Below are 20,167 nucleotides of genomic sequence, written 5' to 3'. Positions count from 1 at the left end.
TCCTTGGGCTGGGTCTCTAGGCCTCCATCCTCACTTGCTTGTCTCATGGATCGTAGTCTTGAAGACTCCAGGTTTCTTTGGACCCCCTTAGCTAGCTTTGCCTTTTAGCTTTTGTTGTTGTTTGTTTCGCTGGTCTTTCCTTGCTTTCTTTTTTGCTACTGTGTCGTTCTTGTACTTCTAACTGTTGCTGGTTTTTCTTTGAGTAATAAATTAGTTTTTTTGATGGTCCAAAAAACAATTTACAGTGTCTCAAATTTGATTTACCTTCAATGAAAGATACTTGTAAGTAACTAAAAAAAAATTACTAATATTTGATAAGTCACAACCAATAAATTTAATTGAGAGTTGTATCATGTAATAATACTCTAAAAACATACTCCAATCTTAAAAAAATAGACAACCAATAATCCATCAATTTCTACAATCCATTGCATCGATTCACACTTGATATAAGTCGAAGGAATTTTCTCCTGCACCATTCGAATCTGGGTCTCCTTCTCCTTCTAGTTGCAAGCAATTAATTTAATTCAATCGCAGTACTTTACGAGGAAACGAAAAATATTTTGATGCAGCAATATTAGTTAACCATGGCTTCGATCAGCATTTATCGTCTTCACCTGCGTAAACACCATCGATACTATAGAAGCAAAACCAGCTTAACGATCATATAACTCCATGGCGTCTTCTTGGATTACCCGAACCTTACTTTGTGAGTAGTCGACGAGAAATGCTTCATGGCGGCGACCATGGTGGCCTCCACCGCTCCGCCTGGCGCTGCTACACCCTTACTTGATGTCTTCTCATCTGCACTACCTAAGTCACTGATGGAAAATAATCCATGAATCATGGACCAAAAAGTCAAGCTTTTCTTCTCAGCCTTATAACCCATCTTACACTCTATCAACTTTGCTCTCTGTTTCTGCTAATTCAGATATTGATTTCTCTGCGATTATATTCTGAGTTCACTAACTATGTATCCTTTATATATATATATATATATATAAAGGTCCCTCTTTTCTTGATGAAAACGCTAAAACCGTGGTCGTGAAGTTTCTTAATATTTTCACATTCAAACTAAACTTTTGAATAACGATGTTGCTTTTTTGACACTCTTCAGTCAAACTAATTGTAAATTTCTGGGAATCTGCTTACTTTCTTTTCCCCTTGCTTCCTTAGTGTTTCTGCTTTGTGACTGATAAGACGAGGCTACCTGAGAAATGGCAAATAATATAAAATTATATATCAAATGAGAAGTCAACAAACCAATAAATAATCGCCTCATCAACACATGTGGGACCCTTGTTAGGTTCTTTTTCATGTAACGCCTAATAAAGAGACCTGTTGGTCAATGGAGGCAACTCGTTGTAAATTTTATAACAATCATACCATTCGTCACACGGGGAAAACATTGCATAATATATTTTTTAAAAATATTCATGAATTTTTAATTATTGTCCATATTATTTTTACATAATATTAAATCAAGAAATCAATTTAGAATTTTAAAAAATTCAACATACCTTCAACAAAAATAATATTTTTCATTTTTTTCAAAAAGCATTCAATGTTGAAGACTTTTGCAGAGATGTATATGATAATTGAAGTTACTTGAAGAATTTTTTTGAAGATATGTTGAAAACTTTTGAAGAAATTAAAAGTGGAAGATTATTGAAAAAACATTAAATATATGTTGCAAAAAATATTTGAGTGAAAAAAAAATAAAGACGTACCAAAATACCATTAGATGGTTGGTGTGAGTCCCACTATATTTTGAAAAGTAAGAATAAAGTGTCACAGTATTTCGCTCGCGTGGGACTTGCTTTATCTTTTTAATGTCATATCAATTTTAAATTAGAAGGATATTTTGGTAATTTTACCCGAATTTCATTCCTTTAATTTGAAGTTTTTTTGAATTTTTGTCATGATTCTCAAATATTTTCATCTCTTGGTCATGTCGACCAATTTTCCCCTTTTTTTTATTTTTGGATGAAAAGTCATGCCATGCTTATATGATAAGAAATGTTACGTAAGCATTCTATGCAAAAATTGGTGTAATATTATAATAATTATATTATATTGTAAATTATGAAAAAATTATATTATATTACAATACTAGGGTAAAAGCAGCAATGCATCCCTAAACTATATAAATCAAGGAGCAGGGAAATCTCAAATTTATTTATTGTATAATTTTTTTTTCTCAACTTTTATAGAGATAAATGTTCGATACTTTATGGTGATGGGATCCATTAGTTTAGTCATATGTTAGGTAAAAAACGAGTATTATCACATAGGGGTGAGCACTTGATTGGTTCAGTTTTAATTTTTCTAAAACCGATCAATTGACTTATATTAAAAATTTAAATCGAATTGAATCAAAATATATGATCAAACTAAATTAAAACCAAATTGAATTATAATGGTTTGATTTGATTGATTTATTTAGTTTATGGGCTTTGATTTGGGCCTATAGAGTCTAATTGTTCATATATTTTTCTATCCAATTTTTTTTCCATGTTGAAGGCCCAACAAAAAACAACAATTTTATACCATAATTCATGAAAAAAATTAATAAAACTCAATACTATTACATTAAAAATTAAATTATAGAAATAAAAAAATTAGAACATCACATTAAACAAAAAAAATTACTATTACAAGTAGTAGAAATATGTTTCTTACTCATATAGAGAAGAATTTATTCACATTTTTAAAAGTATGAAAAAAAATAAGTATAATTCGGTCAGTTCAATTTATTTGGTTTGAGAATTTTCAAACCAAATTGAACCGATTAACGAAAATTTTTCTTAAAAGAAAATCGAATTGAACTAAAAAATTGAATAGACTAAATCAAATAAACAAAATTCGATTCAAACTATTTGATTTTTGATTTCGATTCAATTTTACTCACCCCTACTACCACATTTCCGAACTAATAAGCCCCACCACCATAATGTAACAAGCATTTTTCTTTACTTAATTAGCATTGGGAGATGTTTCTATGAATTTAAAAATTGAGAAAATAAATTGCACAATAAGCAAATTTAGTATCTCTCATGTCGTTCGATCTATAGTTTAAAAGATAAGTTGTAATTCTTTTACTAACAATAAAAGAGTATTTATATGAGTTTGGTATGTCTCTTGGTGTGGCTATTTCTTATTGGCAGCTAGTCGTGCCTCAGCTAAGCCAAACGAACGGGACTTCACCTTCATCAACATATACACAAGATTCAACAACTATGAAGGAACCAAAACGCATGCAGGTTCCCAGAAATTCAGTATATACTTTTGACTCAAGAGAGACAAACATCATTGTTCAAAACAAACTTGTTGACCACGGTTTTAATCAATCATTAGCTTATTCAGCAGGAAATATCGATCAGAAGTTTGTTATATAAAGGACAATTAATGAACCAAAATCATGCACAAATCAACAAGGTGAACCAGTACGTAGCTGTTGAGAGCCTAATCAGTATATCATCCAAGCTTGCAATTTCACAAAGATTGACAATGGGTTATAAAGCGAAGAAGAATACAAGCTTTGGGTCCCTGATTCGTAGCCTATGTTCAGTCGGTTTCTTCGCCGGAGACACCAAGACGAGTAATAAGGCTGTGGCACCGTCGTCTAGTGGGGTGGCAAACGCCACCATGATCGCCGCCATGAAGCATTTCTCTATGCCTCACAAAGTAAAATTTGGTTAATCCTTCATAAATTAGAGGGCATGTTTTCTTACCTCTTTAAATTTTGTAGTTATATATTCTCTTATAATAAAAATAATCTTATTCGAGATACCATTAAATTCTTCCAACAAAAATTAAAACATTAATTTATTATATTATGAGGGACTAGCTTGATTTTTTCATTAAATCAGCTCTTGTTGGTTTTGGCTTTTCAGTTTCATACAAAAGTTTAGGTGACATGATTGATATACACAAGCATGTTTCAAGATTGATAGTTCATGTCAAAAATCACCATCACTAGAGCAATAAAAAAATTGAATCAGCGAGAAATAACAACACTGTCTAGTTGAATTAGTGGTGGGGCTTCTTGTTATTTACAAATAAACTATTGTCTCTGTTTCAAACGTGAAAATATTTTTATGCAACGCACACTTAACTACAAATAAAACAATCAGGTGGTTAAGATTCCTCCCCCGGGGCCCACCAAAATTCACCATTATTTAATACTAAGCATTATTTTTTTTTGTTTTTGATGAGAGGCAAGTTAATTTGATATATTCTTAGAGTAAAAAAAAAAAAACTAGTTACCTCAGTCTAGCCTAGCCAAATGAAGACTCCACATATTGAAATATTAGATTTATTTCTAAAAAATGCCTCATACTTGAAATAAGGATAAATTAGTCTATTAGCCGAAAAAAATATTATGCATAAAAAATATGGATCAAATTTTTGAATATTTGAGAGTGTGTTTAGTTTCTATTGATATACAAAAGGTTTATTATTGATATATAAGAGTTTTGTCATTGAAAATTTACAAACATTTTATCATTGATATAACATATATCATTAACAAATATAATAAATTGGCCATACTATAAAAGATAATAAATATTGAGTTATTTGCTTAGTTTGATCTTATAACATATGTTATAATTGCAAAATTCCCTTCACATAAAAAAGTATTTGTAATATATAATTTATTATTTCATATATACTTTTAAAAGTAATTAGGATAATATAAACATAAACATATAATAATTCAAACTATTTATTTTTATCTACTGCATGCAAAAAGGAATATTACTTTTAAAAATTAAAAGAGAAGCTTACACACACACTATACGTAAGAGAAACTTATATAATTAATAATATATTTAAGATATTTGTTTTGAATTAAATTAAGATATGTATATCTTTTATATATTATTTATTTTACAATAAATTTTTGCTATTAATATTATTAACACATTAAAATTTATGTGTTTTGATTTGATTAAATAAAATTATATTAATTATATAGTATTAAGTTCATAAGTTTTCTCTTGTTATATATATATATATCTATAAAGAAAAACTTATGTACTTAAATTTATATATTTAAATGCTTATTTTCAATTAAATTAATATATGTTAGTAATTTATATATTATTTATTTTATAATAAATTTTTATTATTGATATTATTGATTTATTAATAATCACAATGTTTTAATTTCATTAAATAAAAATATATTAAGTATATAGTACAAAATATACAAGTCATGGCGTTGGATATATATATGAGTGGCAGAACTCATTATTAACCCTAAAGTGTTTGGTTGGAGGACCTGAGGAGATTTTAACGAATTCGATTTAATTTAAAAGAAATGGATAGGCGTAAGGTGAGATTATGAAATTTCAATAAAAATAAGATGTAAAATAAAAGAGTAAGAAAGATTAATTAGAATATTTTGACTCACTTCTATAATTAAAATAATCAATCTCCAATTTTTTAAAATCTTCCCCCTTCCCTTCTCCCAAATTCCAAACATAAAATAAATTTTAGAGCTAGATGAGCCTAATTTTTTTTTTCTTAGAACCAAACTTGAGAATTCAATTTTTTTTATAAAAATTAAAAATTTTAATTTTTCAAGATAAAAATTTAAATTAGCTAAAAAATAAAAGAAAATAATATTTAATAGTTTGTGTATTCAAGTCAGCTTAAGCATTTTTATGTTTGACCTAAGTTACATGCTCTAATTAGGGCTCTTTTAGTTTTATATTCTACTTTCTCTGTTAAAAAGTATAAAAGTATTTTAAACCGAATCTCACTCTTCAATAAAATAGTTACTTACTTTTAAATTAATCTTATATTTTTATATTTACTTCTATTAAACCTTTTACAATAAATGTAAAGTCATTTATCAATAGAGACATTTTTTAAAAAAAGGTAATATTTATACTTCAAAAGATTAAAAATACTTTATATTTTTAATATTTAACTCTTTAAAAAATGTCTTATATTTTTGGAAGAAGTAATTATTATTTTTATTTTTAATTGTTAAAGTTGATTGTTTATGTTATAAATAATAAATTTTATGAGTTATTTTAAGAAAAAAATAAAATAAAAAATTGATTATTGACTATGCGTGAATAATTGCCCTCACGGGAGACACATGAGGCAAGCCACATGCTATCCTTCTCTCTCTCTCCTGTCCCCACTCTGCAGCCATTCCGTCACTCCGTCGAATGGGTCCTCTGTGACTCATCCCTCTCCAGCTTTGCTCCCAAGTCCCAACCGTTGAGGCTGGCACTTCAACGCTATTCCACCCCTTCTCGTGGTGGTCACGACACCGAATAGCCATAACCTTTTCGAATCCCTAATCAATTGGTCAATTCATCCAGGTTGAGCCCTCGCTTTCTTCAATTTTTTATCTGGTGTCACCATCTGGGCATTTCTGGGTTTCTGAATTTCGCCTTTTAGCTTTTGGGTTGATCGGTAGATTCCAAAGCAAATCTTGTCAAAATTTGAGCGAGGAAATTGTGCCCTGTTGTACGGAGAAGAATGAGAGCAGGGAAAGGGAATCAGGAGGAAGATGAGTACGAGGAGGAAGAGTTCGGTTCTAGAAAGGAAGGTCCTTCGTCCGCGCCCAATAGCACTAACAACAACAAAGGTAGCCCTTTTCGTTAGTTATCATCTCGTTTTACGTGAGCGTTAGATCCGGTTATTGGGTATTTGTTTATTTGTACGAGGTCCTATTTTACTCGTCGATTTATTCCGTTCGTAGGCTTATCTCATCATTTTACTTTTTTTTTTTTGGAAAATTAATTTTCTTTATGTCCAGTTATCTTGTAATTTTAAACCACTTGCAATTTCTATTAGTTAAGTGTTAATCTTATATTGACAATCCTTGCAAACTTTTGGCCGTGTCTATCAGAAAATCTGCATACCGTTGTTACAGGGGAATTCTGCGCTGTGACCTTTTCAGGTTTAGATTGTATTTGTTTTTCAATATGCTGAATATCATTGACATTGTTTTGGCATATATTGCAATTGATTATCGGTTTAAAACTTCAAGGTTTTATCATCAGAATTGTTAGGTTGCCTTTTTATGCTCTCTTACCCTGTCTGGGGAAAAAAGTGAGAGGAATTAACTTGTTTATGTATAAATGTATGTATCATGTTTGAATTCTTGGACAATTTTCTTTATTGTCAAGTCTTGACTAGTTGGAGCTCTTATGTTGGGATGCCTGTTGTTAAAACAGATACAAAAGCTATTGATAAGGCTAGTGCTACAAGATCAAAACATTCAGTTACTGAGCAGCGAAGGCGGAGCAAGATAAATGAGAGGTATGTGCAAACAATATGTTCTTTTGGGCTTTGGCATCAAGAGTTTGGTGGACCATGTGCAATATTCAAGTCATCAATTATGGTGGTGATTTCAACATTTCTCATCACCATATACTAATTATCCATTTAATTTAAATGACTATATGCTTGTGCTGAAATAGATAGGTTTACCATTGAAAGTAAATTTCTGTGCCTCTCAACTAAGCTCAACAGTCTTAAAAACATTAGAGCTCAGTAAAATTTGTTGATTTTGTTCAGGCATTTAATTGCTCTTGGAATATTCATTATGTTAATTATTGCAAAAGGTTAAAAATGTATTGCAGGACAAAAAACAAAAAGGGTCAAAACAAGTTTCTTGTGTAGTTTGTGTAATTTTTTTGAGGTGCAAAGCATATGATATTATTGCCTAAGAATTGGAGGTAACAGAATTGTACATTGCAATAGAACTACATAAGCAGTCTATAGCACATCTTGGAATTTTTTCTCTCTTGTGAATTCTACTGCATTTTTCTGCTGTGGATTGAAGAATGTTAGCCACTTGCTTCAGATTCCAGATATTAAGAGATCTCATACCTCATAGTGATCAAAAGAGGGATACTGCGTCATTCCTATTAGAGGTATATTATGGGCCTGCAATCACCTAGTTATACTTGTTGGAATTGGTTGAGAATATATTCGTATTTCTGGTTGACTTATCCGGTTTTGTTTTTTTAGGTGATTGAGTATGTCCAATACTTACAGGAGAAGGTACAAAAGTATGAAGGCTCATATCAGGGTTGGGGTCAAGAGCCCACAAAGTTGATGCCTTGGGTAAAAGAAGATTCCTGTGATTGTCTACTGGTTATATACTGTTGACTTCATCACATGATTGCAGTGGCAACCGTGCTTGATTTTTAAAATGTTACTTTATGCAATTGATGAATGAATATAGATGAAGGATAGTTTTATCCTGTTTACATTGATTCTTGGTACCTGATTATTTTGTTTTTTAGTAATTTATGTTATTAATATATTATTTGTACGTACAAAAGCCTAGTTCTGTATAGTTCTGGAAAACAATTTCCTGCACAGCATTCTCTCTCTCTCTCTCTCTTCCTGATTTCATTGCTGAAAAATGTATATGATGATTTCATTTGAGGTTTTCGACCTTGTTACTCAAGAAGAGGAGACGAAAGGGAGATGACAGAACAAATGCAAATGTCTTGGTTAAATTTGAAAAATTAGCATTTGACATTTTTAAATTATCCTCACCTAGTGGGGTTGTTGTTGTTTTTGTTGTGACATTTTCAAGTTATCTGATCATATTTTATGTGTTATACAATTTTAGGACCCGTTGTTCAGAATTAATGTGACTTTAATTAATAGTTGGAAGTTTGCAGCTTCTTATTATTATTCAAGTAGGAGGGGTGGATGGAAGAAGCAGAACTATCTAAACTAAATTGGGAAAACCTCAATGTGCTTGGCTCTTGGCTTTTTACTATATGTAAATGAGTTACCTAAGATACTTGTATGTCATGCAGAGATGATGGCATGATGCTTGACCAACACATCTCTGAATGACATGTGAGAAGAAGAATCAAAAAAACAAAATGTAGATAAAAAGGAAGTTGAGAAAAATGTGGTAAAAAAAATCCAATTTTTCTTTATGTGTTTTCCAGTTCATTATTTGTCCAAAGTGCCCCCAGTTTATCAGAATTTCTCTTGCTCATAGATGTTATCTGATGAAGTGGTCTGCAGTTATTAAAATTCAATACTTTGTTGCAGTTCAGGTCAATTCTTTCTCTTTGGTTGCAGTTATTAACCATGAAAGATTCCTCTGCTTAATATTGGAGCTTGTTATTTCTTTATCATATTAGTTATTGGCTGGTTCTTAGTTTTCTAATTATGGATCTCTTGTGCTGGTTAAACTATTAGAGTTATTATTGTTCAGTTTGCTTACATAGCTTAATGTCACAGAGAAACAGTCACTGGCGTGTTCAAAGCTTTGGCCAACCTCAAGCTGTAAAAAATGGTTCTGGTCCTGTATCACCTTTTCCTGGAAAGTTTGATGAAAGCAACATTAGTGTCTCTCCAACTGTGCTTAGTGGCTCTCAAAATATGATAGATCCTGAACAGGGCAGAGATATTGTCAGTAAAACAGCGGAGAGGCAAGCTGAGTTAGAATGCAAGGGGATACCTCTGCCAATGCCTATGCATGCAAACATGTCTGTTCCTGTCAGAAGTGATGGTGCGCTTGCCCATCCTCTTCATGGGTCTGTTTCTGAGGGGCAATCAACTGAATGTCCTGCCAACAGTGAACCTCAGAATCCACAGGAAGAGCTGACAATTGAAGGAGGAACAATTAACATCTCAAGTGCATACTCTCAAGGGTGGGTGGTTGTTGAAAGTTAATAGTTTTCCTTTGTTCACTGGTATAAATATTTGTTGTGCCTTTTTTAATTTAATTATTATAAAAATATTAAATATGGTTTCCTTGTAGCCGACCTCCCTTTGTGGGATAAGGCTTGTTATTGTTGTTGATTAAATATGGTTTCCTTGTCATATTTGCGGGTCAAATCTTGATGGCTTTCTCTTGAGGTTCTTTATTTTAAATTTGCTAGTCATGAATTCATCATCCTGATTTCATGCCCGTTCCAGCACTTTCTCTTAAGTTATCAAATTTTTGATGTGATTAAGGAGAAGAGGTTACGAAATTGGTCTTAATGCATAATTGGCTTAGCTGATTGTTCCTTACTTTTTAAAAAGAACAATAAAATTTCTAGGATCACTGGCTGCTATTTATGAATTAGCCTTACAGCATTTCATCCCCTAGTTTCGTGTCACAGAATGGAAGTTGAATCTTAGTGTGTGGGTTCTCTCCTGAGTTTGTTCAGTTGCCACCTGAATTTCATGGTATGCAAAATACACCTGTTGGAGAAATTGGGATCATGTTAGTTTCCTCTTATGTTGAAGTTTAAAGTGTAATTGATGTTCTGAAAGCATCAATTGTGCATGCGTATATTGATAGGTAATTATGAACTTTTGGTTGTGGTATTGTGAGTATTTCAAATGATTGGAGCAAGTGATATAAGCTCGAGATCTTTATTCTTCTGCACAAGTTCTTTTGATTCTAAAACTTTGTTGAATTTCCAGCCTGTAATGTTAAGTGGACTGAGCATGTGGCATTTGTTTTGCTTATATAGTTGATTTGTCAGCTCTAATGATAAATATGTAATATATTGTGTGATGAACAGGCTGTTACACAATCTGACTCAAGCACTACAGAGTGCTGGTTTAGATCTCTCACAGGCTAGCATTTCTGTTCAAATCAATCTTGGAAAGCGGGCAAACAAAGGACTGGGCTGTGGGACATCTGCTTCTATGGTACTATAACTCACTCTTACATGTGACAAGATTTTCATCCTATGGGACCATGTTTACATTTATGGACTTGCCTACTTGTCTTAGGAAGACAACATTAATATTTGATACACTGCTTTGTAAATGTTTTTTGTATAACCCTTTATGCATACCATTTTGATAGAAAATATTTATTTTTGTACAGGATACCAAATGAATATGTTTGATGAATATTAGTAATTGTTCTGACATATTTAGACTCTGATTTTTCTGACTTAGAAAATGGACCAATAGTGCCATAAGACACATTAAATCATGAATTTCAATATTTTTATTTTAAATTAGTGTTAGGACTTGATAGTATGCAAGTTAGAAGCAGATTACATTGGAGAACTCGGTGTCTGGTAGGTTTAACAAGTTTGGGCTTTGGTAGCGAGAATGTTACTTGTTGTTTTTTCATTGTTGTTACACTGACCATGTGTGAAACATAAATTCAAGTATACATAGATTTTAACTATAAGGAGATGAAGGCTTTTTTATTCATGCTTCATTGCAATATGGCTTTGCTAAAAATATGTTGATAGAGCTGAAGAATTAGGAGAGATTTATATATCATTTCCTAGGGCCTATAACATAGTCTGTATGAAGGGAAATGGTGTAGGAAAGAGACTAAAGAATTATCTTCCAGTGGACAATAGAATTACCCAAAGGTTCCCGGCCACGGGGAAAAAGTGATGCATGAATAGTGATTAGGTTCCGCTAGGATTATGTTCAACCTTTTGTAACTTTTTGGGGCTTTAATCTTTCCTTTCGTGTCGGGGGGGGGGGGTTTCCTTTCGTGTCGGGGGGGGTTATTTTGAATACCGAGATTGGTGAGGAGAGTTCTGGGCTCTCAAAAGTCTAGTGTATTGGGGTGGAGGAAGTCATCTTTGTTAATCATTTTATCTTCTGCTTGGTGAGTTTGTGAGTGGCTTATGTCTATGTTACTGTTCGTGAGTGTGTTTTGTGCTGTCTCTGTAACTGTAGTTTAGGTGTACGAGTGTATGAGGGATATGAGTTTGGCGTGAATCATCATTATCCTTGTAATCAAAAATTATTTTTCTGATTTTTGCTTGTTTTAAATTTGTTAGAGGAGAGGGTTCCATCATATGTAATAGGAGCAGTTGATCAGAAAGTGATAAGTAGCATATTTAAATAACTAATCTTATGTGGTCATGTTAATTTCTTACTCCTGTAGTCCTATGGTCATTAAGTTAGTTACAGAACCAAATAATTTACAGAGAAACGTAAATTCAGCTATATGGAGATGGATTGTTGGTTGTGACTGCCCAAAGTAGCACTAGGACTGGATCAGGGAGTGTTAATTAAGCATTTCATTGAAATTGAAATGGTTAATCAAATGAGTATATTAACCTTTAAATGGAAAAATATAGAAGGGGAAAAAGGAAGGTAAAAATGGTGAGTCTATTCTTCAATAGTCAAATTTTTACCTGGAGGATCCTACAAATTGTGCAACAACACTCCTAGTTTTACACGTAAAACCAGTATTTACTCGCTCCTCTACCTTTCTGAGGCTAATATTTCAATTTGTTGTGCAGCATCATGATAATATCCCATCTAGCAATCAAGCAATACCACATTTTAGAGATGCTGGAAACGGGGACGATACAGATCAAGCTCAGAAGAGGCTAAAAACGTAGAGAATCTGGATTCTGAGCCTCCATCATCATCTAGAGTCTCTACCTCCGCTTCTTCCCTCTGAAATGGGACATTTATCGAGGTCACTGTACATCCTTTCCTTTGGGCTTCTAGATTTTCACCCATTCATGTCATTTTAGAACTATACGTTTTAGGACTCATTGTTATTTGTGGAGATATTGAGGTTTTCTAATGTTGTAGGCATGTCATATATTTCAGATTGATTGGTACATATTATTTATTCAACACTGTTATTGAGCTTTTGGGGGTGGCAGTTTTATCCAATCTATTAGGATGATGCTACTTGTGAAGAAGGGAGACTCCTTGTAATGCAGTAGCAGAGGAAGTGAATTTAATTGCAGAGAATGTCAATTTGGTAATTTTTCTTTTTTTGACGTACTTCAGTTTTTTTAAAGTGAAGTAGTTGCGAGCTGAGTTTTCATTCAATTCCATTGGCCTGAAGATGTACCGCCACAATAAAATTTGCCTTGGGTAGATGATTTTGTGCTCATAGTTTCATTAAATGGATAAAACCATTCCTCAATACAAGAAACACTTAAAAAATCAGATTTGAGATACATTCAAGCTCAAATTTAAAATACTGTAAGTTGGACATTTAACAGAAAAACTATTGTATTAGTGAGACGGGAGGCAATGTTTTCAGTTGTTATCACAGGCATCTTGCAATTGTGAGCAACCAGCTAGATTTGGAAATTCTATAGAGGTCCTTTTTCTTGATCAACAAAATTGAAGAGTGGTTTGGTCAAATAATTCCTTTGAAATACCAATCATCAGACTTGTGCAGTTTCTCAAATTTAACCGGAGGGAGGTGGGTTTAAGTGCAACGTGTCTCAATAATCTGATATTTGTTTCTTATTAAGGTTAGGATGAATTATAATGCTGGTACATTCAATGCAATTTATATATATATATATATATATATTACCAACAGTTAATTTATTTCGGTTTTTTAAAATTTACAAATAATACTTCTTAATTATATATTCACTTTTATTTTTAAATTTAGTTTAAAATTTAATACTATTTTTCTTTAAAGATATAAAATGAAACACAAATGTGTATCATAAAATTTATATCTTTTTCGGTCATTATACATCTAGATCTATTTTTGAATTACATAATATAAACATAATTCAATTTGTTAAACCAAGTTTTAAGGGAAAAAAAAAAATCTACGTTGTAGAAATAAACTGTAACATGGGACTAAATGACATAATATCTGTCCCATCAGCTGTAAATCTAGTGTGTTTGCCAAATATACGTGGTTGACTATCTCATTGTAAAATGATGTGTCAAAATCTGAGACAACATAAATAATGTATGATTGGATATAATTATAAAATAAAAATGTTCCATAACAAACGCAAATAGACACAAATATGACATATTAATGTTGTAGCAGACGAGAATATTGATAGAGCTGAATGCAAAGAAAGAGATGTGTTCATATAATGAATACATGATTAAAGCCCCTTAAGTCTAACATAAGACCAGCGTAATGTTACTCTCTTGAACCTCAAACTTTGGGAAAATTTGGAGCAGCCAGCCAGATTTAAAGATTCAAGAGAGCTTTTGCCAAATAATTCATTTGGAATACTTACTAGGTTTGTGCAGTTTCTCAAATTCAAAAACTTAAGCTTTGTCAGATACGCAATAGAAGGATGAAGCTACACTAATGAAGTACATCCTTCCATGTCTAACTTCTCAAGACTTTGAAGCAATCTAAAATCACGTGTCTCCTCCATGTCTTCAGAGCCACCAAGGATATATCTCTGGATAGAACATCACACAATCATCAAATTCAAAGATGAGGTTTTTAATTGAAACATCAAAAAGATTTTTTGCCAAATAATTCATTTGAAATACTTACTAGATTCGTACAGTTTCTCAAATTCAAAAACTCCAGGTTTTGAAGAGATGCAATAGAAGGATGAAGCTGCACTAATGAAGTACATCCTTCTAAGTCTAACCCCTCAAGACTTGGAAGAAATCTAAAATTAGGTGTCTCCTTCAGATCTTTAAAGCCACAGAGGTTCAAGCTCCTTAACAGCAGAATATCTTTCTGGATAGCTAATTAAACAATCATCAAAACTTGTTCAAAGACAAAATTTTTAATTGAAACATCCAAAAGAATTTTTCACAATCACTAGTGTCAATGCGAGAAGTGTTGTAATGACACTTTGTTATGTAAATATCCCAATGACAGCGAGACTTCAGCACTTCTTAATGAGAGGAATATTGAATAAGACATATTCTTTGAAAAATTGAAGTGAGATATTTACGACCTGTTTGTTTCTATTCTCGTTTTTTGTTTTAAAAATTGTTTTGCCATAGAATTTTTAAAACTGTTTTTTCAAAACAAAATAAAAAGAAAATATCTGTTTGGTTATGTTAATTGAAAAATCAGTTTTATAATTAAAAATCGGCCAATAGCATGGTCATTGGAGGTTAATAGTAGTGACTTATGATAGCAATTGTTCAAGATGACTGTAATTTTCAATAACTTAAAAATAAAATAAAAATAACTTTAATATATTTCTATATTTATTTTAAAACAAGAAATGAGAACATTTTTTAAAAACAATTAAATTAAAAACACTTATTTAAACAAATTTTTAATTTTTTATTTTTAAAAACAAAAACCAAACAGGCCCTTAAATTGTGAAATATAAAATCATGGTTCGCTCAACAAATTAAAAGCAAGCATGTAACTTTATTGATCATAATCAATTTAATTTTGATTGATATACGTAAACGAAAATTATCAATACCTCTATAGCTCTTCATAGTTGTGTTATGTTGCTATCTGGCATGATCAATCCCATAAGAAATTTTGGCTTAAGATTTGATGGCAAACAATTAAGTGGATACTTATGCCAAGAAATATATCTCAAGTAGTCAGAAAGATCAGAGATTTCCTGAAAATTTCACGTTGTGGAATATAAGGATTCTAAGTCTTGTCAATTTTGATAAACCTTCTATGTTTAATGTTGTTCCTTGTGGATGTTCTTCATCATTTGAGAGTACTATGACTTCAACACAATCAGTTCCCTGGATATAAATGGATTGCATAAGTAAATAAATAAGTCAAAATTAATTATCAACCCTAATTGTGTTTATATATATATATATAAACACAATTAATAACTAAGATTCTAACTCCTAAAATATAAATGTTTTATCTATATAATCTATAAAAATAATTAAAATCAAATTAATATAAAGGCTTTGTTGAAATCATAAATTGGGTTATTTGTTAATATAGTTAATTAAGGTGAACATAGTTTATCTTAATTATGTCCATGCTGTCTAAAATGTCAGTACTTTCTGTTCACAAGCATCTAGATGGTTTTTTATTTTTGTTTTTGTTTTTAATATAACTGAAATCATTCATAAAGATGATAAGCCAATTACAACATCCTATCAGGGATACAAATTAATCGCCTTCTTCATCAATTCCTAACATTTAAGGACGGAAGGAATAAGCATGGTCTTTTGCAGTACATTTTATCTAAGTTGGGGGATATTTCATGAACTAAACTAACAACATACATAACTAAAGGCTAAATTGATAATTTACTTTTAAGGCTATTAAAGTATAAAGAACTTACAGTGTTTGTCTCCATGATATAACAGAAATCTTCATAATTCCATATCCTACTCCGCTGTCCAGGTTCAGGAGATTCATCAAGAACAATTACTTTTGCTAATTGTTGTAGGATAGGATGTATTTTTATTCTTTGACTTGATATGCTCATCACTGACTTTTCTATAAGACTTTCGATTATCATATCACGAAAAGATGAAAAAACATATCGACAAAATAAAATTCCTTTGATATGATCAATCTTTTGTCCTGCAAAACAACATGCAATATCCAAGAAGGCATTCTTTTGCCAATCTGTGAGTCCATCAAAACTTTTCTTAAGCACTGCGAGTACTGAAGGGTCAGGAACTGTTTGAAGTTTGGTCAACACACTTTTCCACTCTGAGACACTTAGATCAACAAGCGATGAACCTACTGATTTAATAGCTAATGGAAGGCCGTCAGCATATTTAAGTGCTTCGAGGGTCAGCCCCTCATAACCTGTCATTGGTTTATCACTTTTGAAAACGATTTTGCAGAAAAGTTGAAGAGCTTCATTTTGATTCAATAGTTCCACCTCGTGAATCTCATCTACTCCAGGATGTCTAAGGAGTCCCTCGTCTCTGCTTGTCATGATAATTCTACTTCCTCCTCCAAACAACCGTCTAATCCATCCTCCATTAAAATGTTTCGAGTACTCAACATCATCAAAAACAACAAGCATCCGCTGGAGTCTTGGGCTTTTTAAATATGAAGGTTGAAATTCTTTTGGCAAAGCTATCTGAAGACAGGCCTCCTTTAATATGGATTGACTTGGAGGATAATCTTGAGCGGTAGTTGGAGTGGAGATGAAATAGGCAGGATCAAAAAGGTGGGAGATTTTTTTAAAGACATCTTCGGCAAGAGCTGTCTTCCCTACTCCCCCCATCCCACTAATCCCTACAAGTCGCACATCATAATTTGAGCCCAAGTCCACGAGCTCAATTAATTTTTCTACATGGTGATATCCTATCCCAACTGTAGCTATTTCTCCTGATTTATCTATTTCTCTATCACGTGCTTCGATGTCATATAGCGATGATATCCTGTAGAAGAGAAGAAGAACAAAAGTAATTTAGTGGTTATTGTTTCATATATGTATGAGTGCGGACAAGATTTCAATTAGCTCGAAATTTTGTTACATAAGTTTTCAAATCTTATTTCTCTATTCGCACACACACATAAGAAAGGACTTGATCAATTTGAGATAGCCAAGTATATGTAGAGAAAGAACCATAAAGAACTAAAGTTATGTTACTTACAAAGCACGCTTATTACCCCTAAATTTTGGTAGATGTCTTAACAATATTATGAATAACCCACAACTGATCACTCCTGAATAAGATGAAAGAAAAGAAAATTAGTGCTACCAATGAAGTGAACAGATGTCAATTCTTGATGAAGAAGATTGCAAAGAAAATGAAATTGATTGCACACTAATCTATGAATCAATTGCCTAAATTTATATAAAATGAACTATTCGAGAAATTGAGTAATTAAATAAGGAAAGAAGATAAAGATTAAATGATAATTAAATCATAATTTATTTCTTTTCTCTACCTCAGTTTGTAAGGAAGAAATTTAAAAAATACGAACAGGACAATTAGAGAAGAAGGTCGTACTTATCTTGAACCACCAAATCTTGCATAGGAAGTGAACATGGCCCCAACTTTTGTTCAAGCAGTTCATGAAAACCACTACGTACTTGAAAAGGATCCAACTCCCAAAAAATTGGTACAAACTCGCGTCTCTCTAAGTTCAGTACCTACGAGTAGTGTGTTTGGGCCTCATAGTTTTTTGAGACGATAAAAACACGAAGCTTGTATTTGTCCGTGGGAGCTAGAGCAAAAGAATCTCGAGAAGCCATAACCAGACCATTTATATATAGAGCATTGCGAAGGTCTTCAACAAATGAGCAATTTTCCTTAGTTATGAAATTCAATACAAACACATCACAGCTCCATGGCCATATCCCCTTGGTCGACCACCGTACACTCCTCTGGACATGCGTTGCAAATCTGAAACTGTTAGTTCCTCAGTAACATTTAACCACACTTGCTTCCCAAACCTTTGTGTGATATAAGTATTAATTATTAGTACTCTCAGAAGCTGGTTGGGCAGTTTCAAGTGGTAAACAAAGAGGAAAAACTCTCGTTCCTTGAAAGAAAACCTAAATGAGCTATGGAAATCATACCCCTAGCTTTGCCAAAACAGTCTTGCACTGTTAATTTTATAATTTGTCTGTTTTTTTTTTTTGTTCTATTACGATCTCCTTGAAAAAATAAATAAGTGGTTTGATCAATTTGAGCATGAACAAAGACTTCTGATCAGAACGATAATATTTCATACCCAACAAAATATAAATAATTAAACAGAATGTAACTTACGTCTCTTTCTCTTCGACCAAAGTTCTCTTTGCTTCCACTGCTATTTTGCCTATAACTCGTCTTTGATCTTCCCTAGAGAAAATAAGAGAACAAGGATAAAAATTATGGGGAAGAGAACAGATGGGTGATAAGAAGTGAAAGGACACCACCCCTTAGTTCAATACTTCAACACTTGGACGGTCTAGCTAATTTTATCTGACTCACACTTGGACGGTCCGACTACTTAACAATTGAAGAAATCTGTGTCTATGTTATTCCCACATCGCAACATATATTGTGAAGGTTGTAATCAACTTGTTGACATGCATTAGGAGATCATAAAGATGAGACGAATGTGAATAATCAGATCCATATCCAACGATATGTAAACTGACAGAACATTAATAATTACTTACGGGTCTTGTATGACCAAATCTGGCCGTTCCAGTAGTGTCTGTAATGGAGCTAGCCATGTTTTCAGTTCAGACGGATCGATGTTGAAGAAAATTGGCAGAAATTTGTGACCCGGCACCTTCATGCACTCAAACACTACTGCCAGTGAATCCAAGCGACTTGGTGAGAAAGCATATCTTTGTGAGAAGACAACTATATAAATCTGGGATTCTTCAATTATTTCTAATGGGTGAGGCCAGCTCCCGCCGATTCTGAAACCTTCTTTTTCTAAAGCATTCGAAAGCATTCTATACAGCGGGCCAGTTTCCATATCATTGTAACTTATAGCCACATCAAAATTCCAGTCACTCTTTGATGATGGTGAAGAAGCAGCGGAAGGACTGCTTTGGGAATCCATTGGTAATGATGGCCACACGATATTCACTGTGATATATCAATAAATATCAACAGAAAGTGGGAGGCAGTAGCATAGGAAATTTACAAAATTAGACACATCCGTTGTTCCCTGCTTCTCTGGGCTACCTATATGGTGTGAACGCATTGACTTCGACTTCAAGTGCAAGTACGATGCAATTGCCCTCTCAATTTCATCAATTAACAAATCCTGAGTTATTTTTTATTATTTGCTTAGTGTTAACATTCCTTTTGTCTTATTTTATAAGACATTTTACTTGTTAAATTTTAAAAATGGTAAATTCCAATAAAATCAATTAAACAAATGCTAGAATTTTAATTTCTCTATAGATTTCTAAAAATAATTGCTATTTAATAAGAAAGAGAGAAAGAAATATTTATAAGTGAAATAATGATAGTGAGAGATAATTTTAAAATTAATTTAATTAATAAATAATTTTTTCGAAACATCTTATATTGTAATTATATTAAATTACTTCAAAAATCATCTTACGAAAGGGAAAAGAGGTAGTATAACTAATTAATGGTTTTCGATTGTTCATTGGCATAAATATTGGGTATGACTTATTTAAATTATTATAAATATTAAATTATGGTTCTTTTTTAAGGTTCATTGATTTTTTACTTGCTAATCATTAATTAATTTCATTATCCTTATTTCACGTACGCGTCAACTACGCCATTCCGTCAAGACACATGGTGTGAACGCATTGACTACAAAGCAGCTCATTGTTGACTTCAAGTCTTTCCATGCAATTGCCTTCTCACTTTCAACAATGCGTTTTGTGTTTTTAAAGAATCAATCATATTGGACGCATCATCACAGACAATAAGGAATATTGGATCAAAAGTTATTCTACCCAACACAGTAGCTAAGCTCATAGAAATTTACAAAGACCTTATTCTTTATTAAAATGAAAGATTACCTAAAGTTAATGTTCATATTGATTTGATGGAGGCGTTATCTCTCATTACTTATAATTACTTTGATAGCCATCCA

At 32.2% G+C, this 20,167-nt stretch overlaps 2 protein-coding genes across 9 annotated transcripts; one reads left to right on the top strand and one right to left on the bottom strand.

The window, feature by feature from the left end:
* Window positions 1-6,151: 6,151 nt before the first annotated feature.
* On the top strand, window positions 6,152-12,707 carry LOC129322926 (transcription factor BIM2-like). Of its 4 annotated transcripts, none has more exons than XR_008596306.1 (9): window positions 6,152-6,613; window positions 6,878-6,928; window positions 7,206-7,290; window positions 7,838-7,907; window positions 8,005-8,100; window positions 9,247-9,659; window positions 10,524-10,653; window positions 12,228-12,409; window positions 12,547-12,707. XR_008596306.1 is itself a non-coding variant. In XM_054969395.1 (9 exons), the coding sequence occupies exons 2-9, from the start codon at window positions 6,505-6,507 to the stop codon at window positions 12,327-12,329; spliced, it is 1,056 nt and encodes a 351-aa protein (XP_054825370.1). In that variant the 5' UTR covers window positions 6,152-6,344; window positions 6,443-6,504; the 3' UTR covers window positions 12,330-12,707. The 4 variants fall into 4 exon arrangements, 3 of the variants coding, with proteins under 3 accessions (XP_054825370.1, XP_054825369.1, XP_054825371.1); XM_054969395.1 differs by having other exon boundaries at window positions 6,152-6,344; window positions 6,443-6,613; window positions 12,228-12,707; XM_054969394.1 differs by having other exon boundaries at window positions 6,152-6,344; window positions 6,424-6,613; window positions 12,228-12,707.
* A 989-nt stretch (window positions 12,708-13,696) lies between these two features.
* On the bottom strand, window positions 13,697-19,142 carry LOC129321912 (TMV resistance protein N-like). 5 transcript variants are annotated; one of them, XM_054967890.1, is made up of 8 exons: window positions 18,756-19,142; window positions 18,361-18,432; window positions 17,596-17,997; window positions 17,236-17,308; window positions 15,960-17,019; window positions 15,120-15,399; window positions 14,219-14,418; window positions 13,697-14,120 (listed from the first exon to the last, which is right to left on the bottom strand). In XM_054967890.1, the coding sequence occupies exons 3-6, from the start codon at window positions 17,660-17,662 to the stop codon at window positions 15,256-15,258; spliced, it is 1,344 nt and encodes a 447-aa protein (XP_054823865.1). In that variant the 5' UTR covers window positions 17,663-17,997; window positions 18,361-18,432; window positions 18,756-19,142; the 3' UTR covers window positions 13,697-14,120; window positions 14,219-14,418; window positions 15,120-15,255. The 5 variants fall into 5 exon arrangements, with proteins under 5 accessions (XP_054823865.1, XP_054823868.1, XP_054823867.1 ...); XM_054967893.1 differs by having other exon boundaries at window positions 14,219-14,410; XM_054967892.1 differs by having other exon boundaries at window positions 17,596-17,991.
* Window positions 19,143-20,167: the final 1,025 nt, after the last annotated feature.

The sequence above is a fragment of the Prosopis cineraria genome, unplaced genomic scaffold (assembly GCF_029017545.1).
Source record: "Prosopis cineraria cultivar Desert tree isolate PC_DT_omini unplaced genomic scaffold, ASM2901754v1 PC10, whole genome shotgun sequence".
In the NCBI taxonomy this organism is placed as follows: domain Eukaryota; kingdom Viridiplantae; phylum Streptophyta; class Magnoliopsida; order Fabales; family Fabaceae; genus Prosopis; species Prosopis cineraria.
Note: the sequence above shows the minus strand (reverse complement) of the source record. Positions and strands in the feature narration are given on the sequence as shown.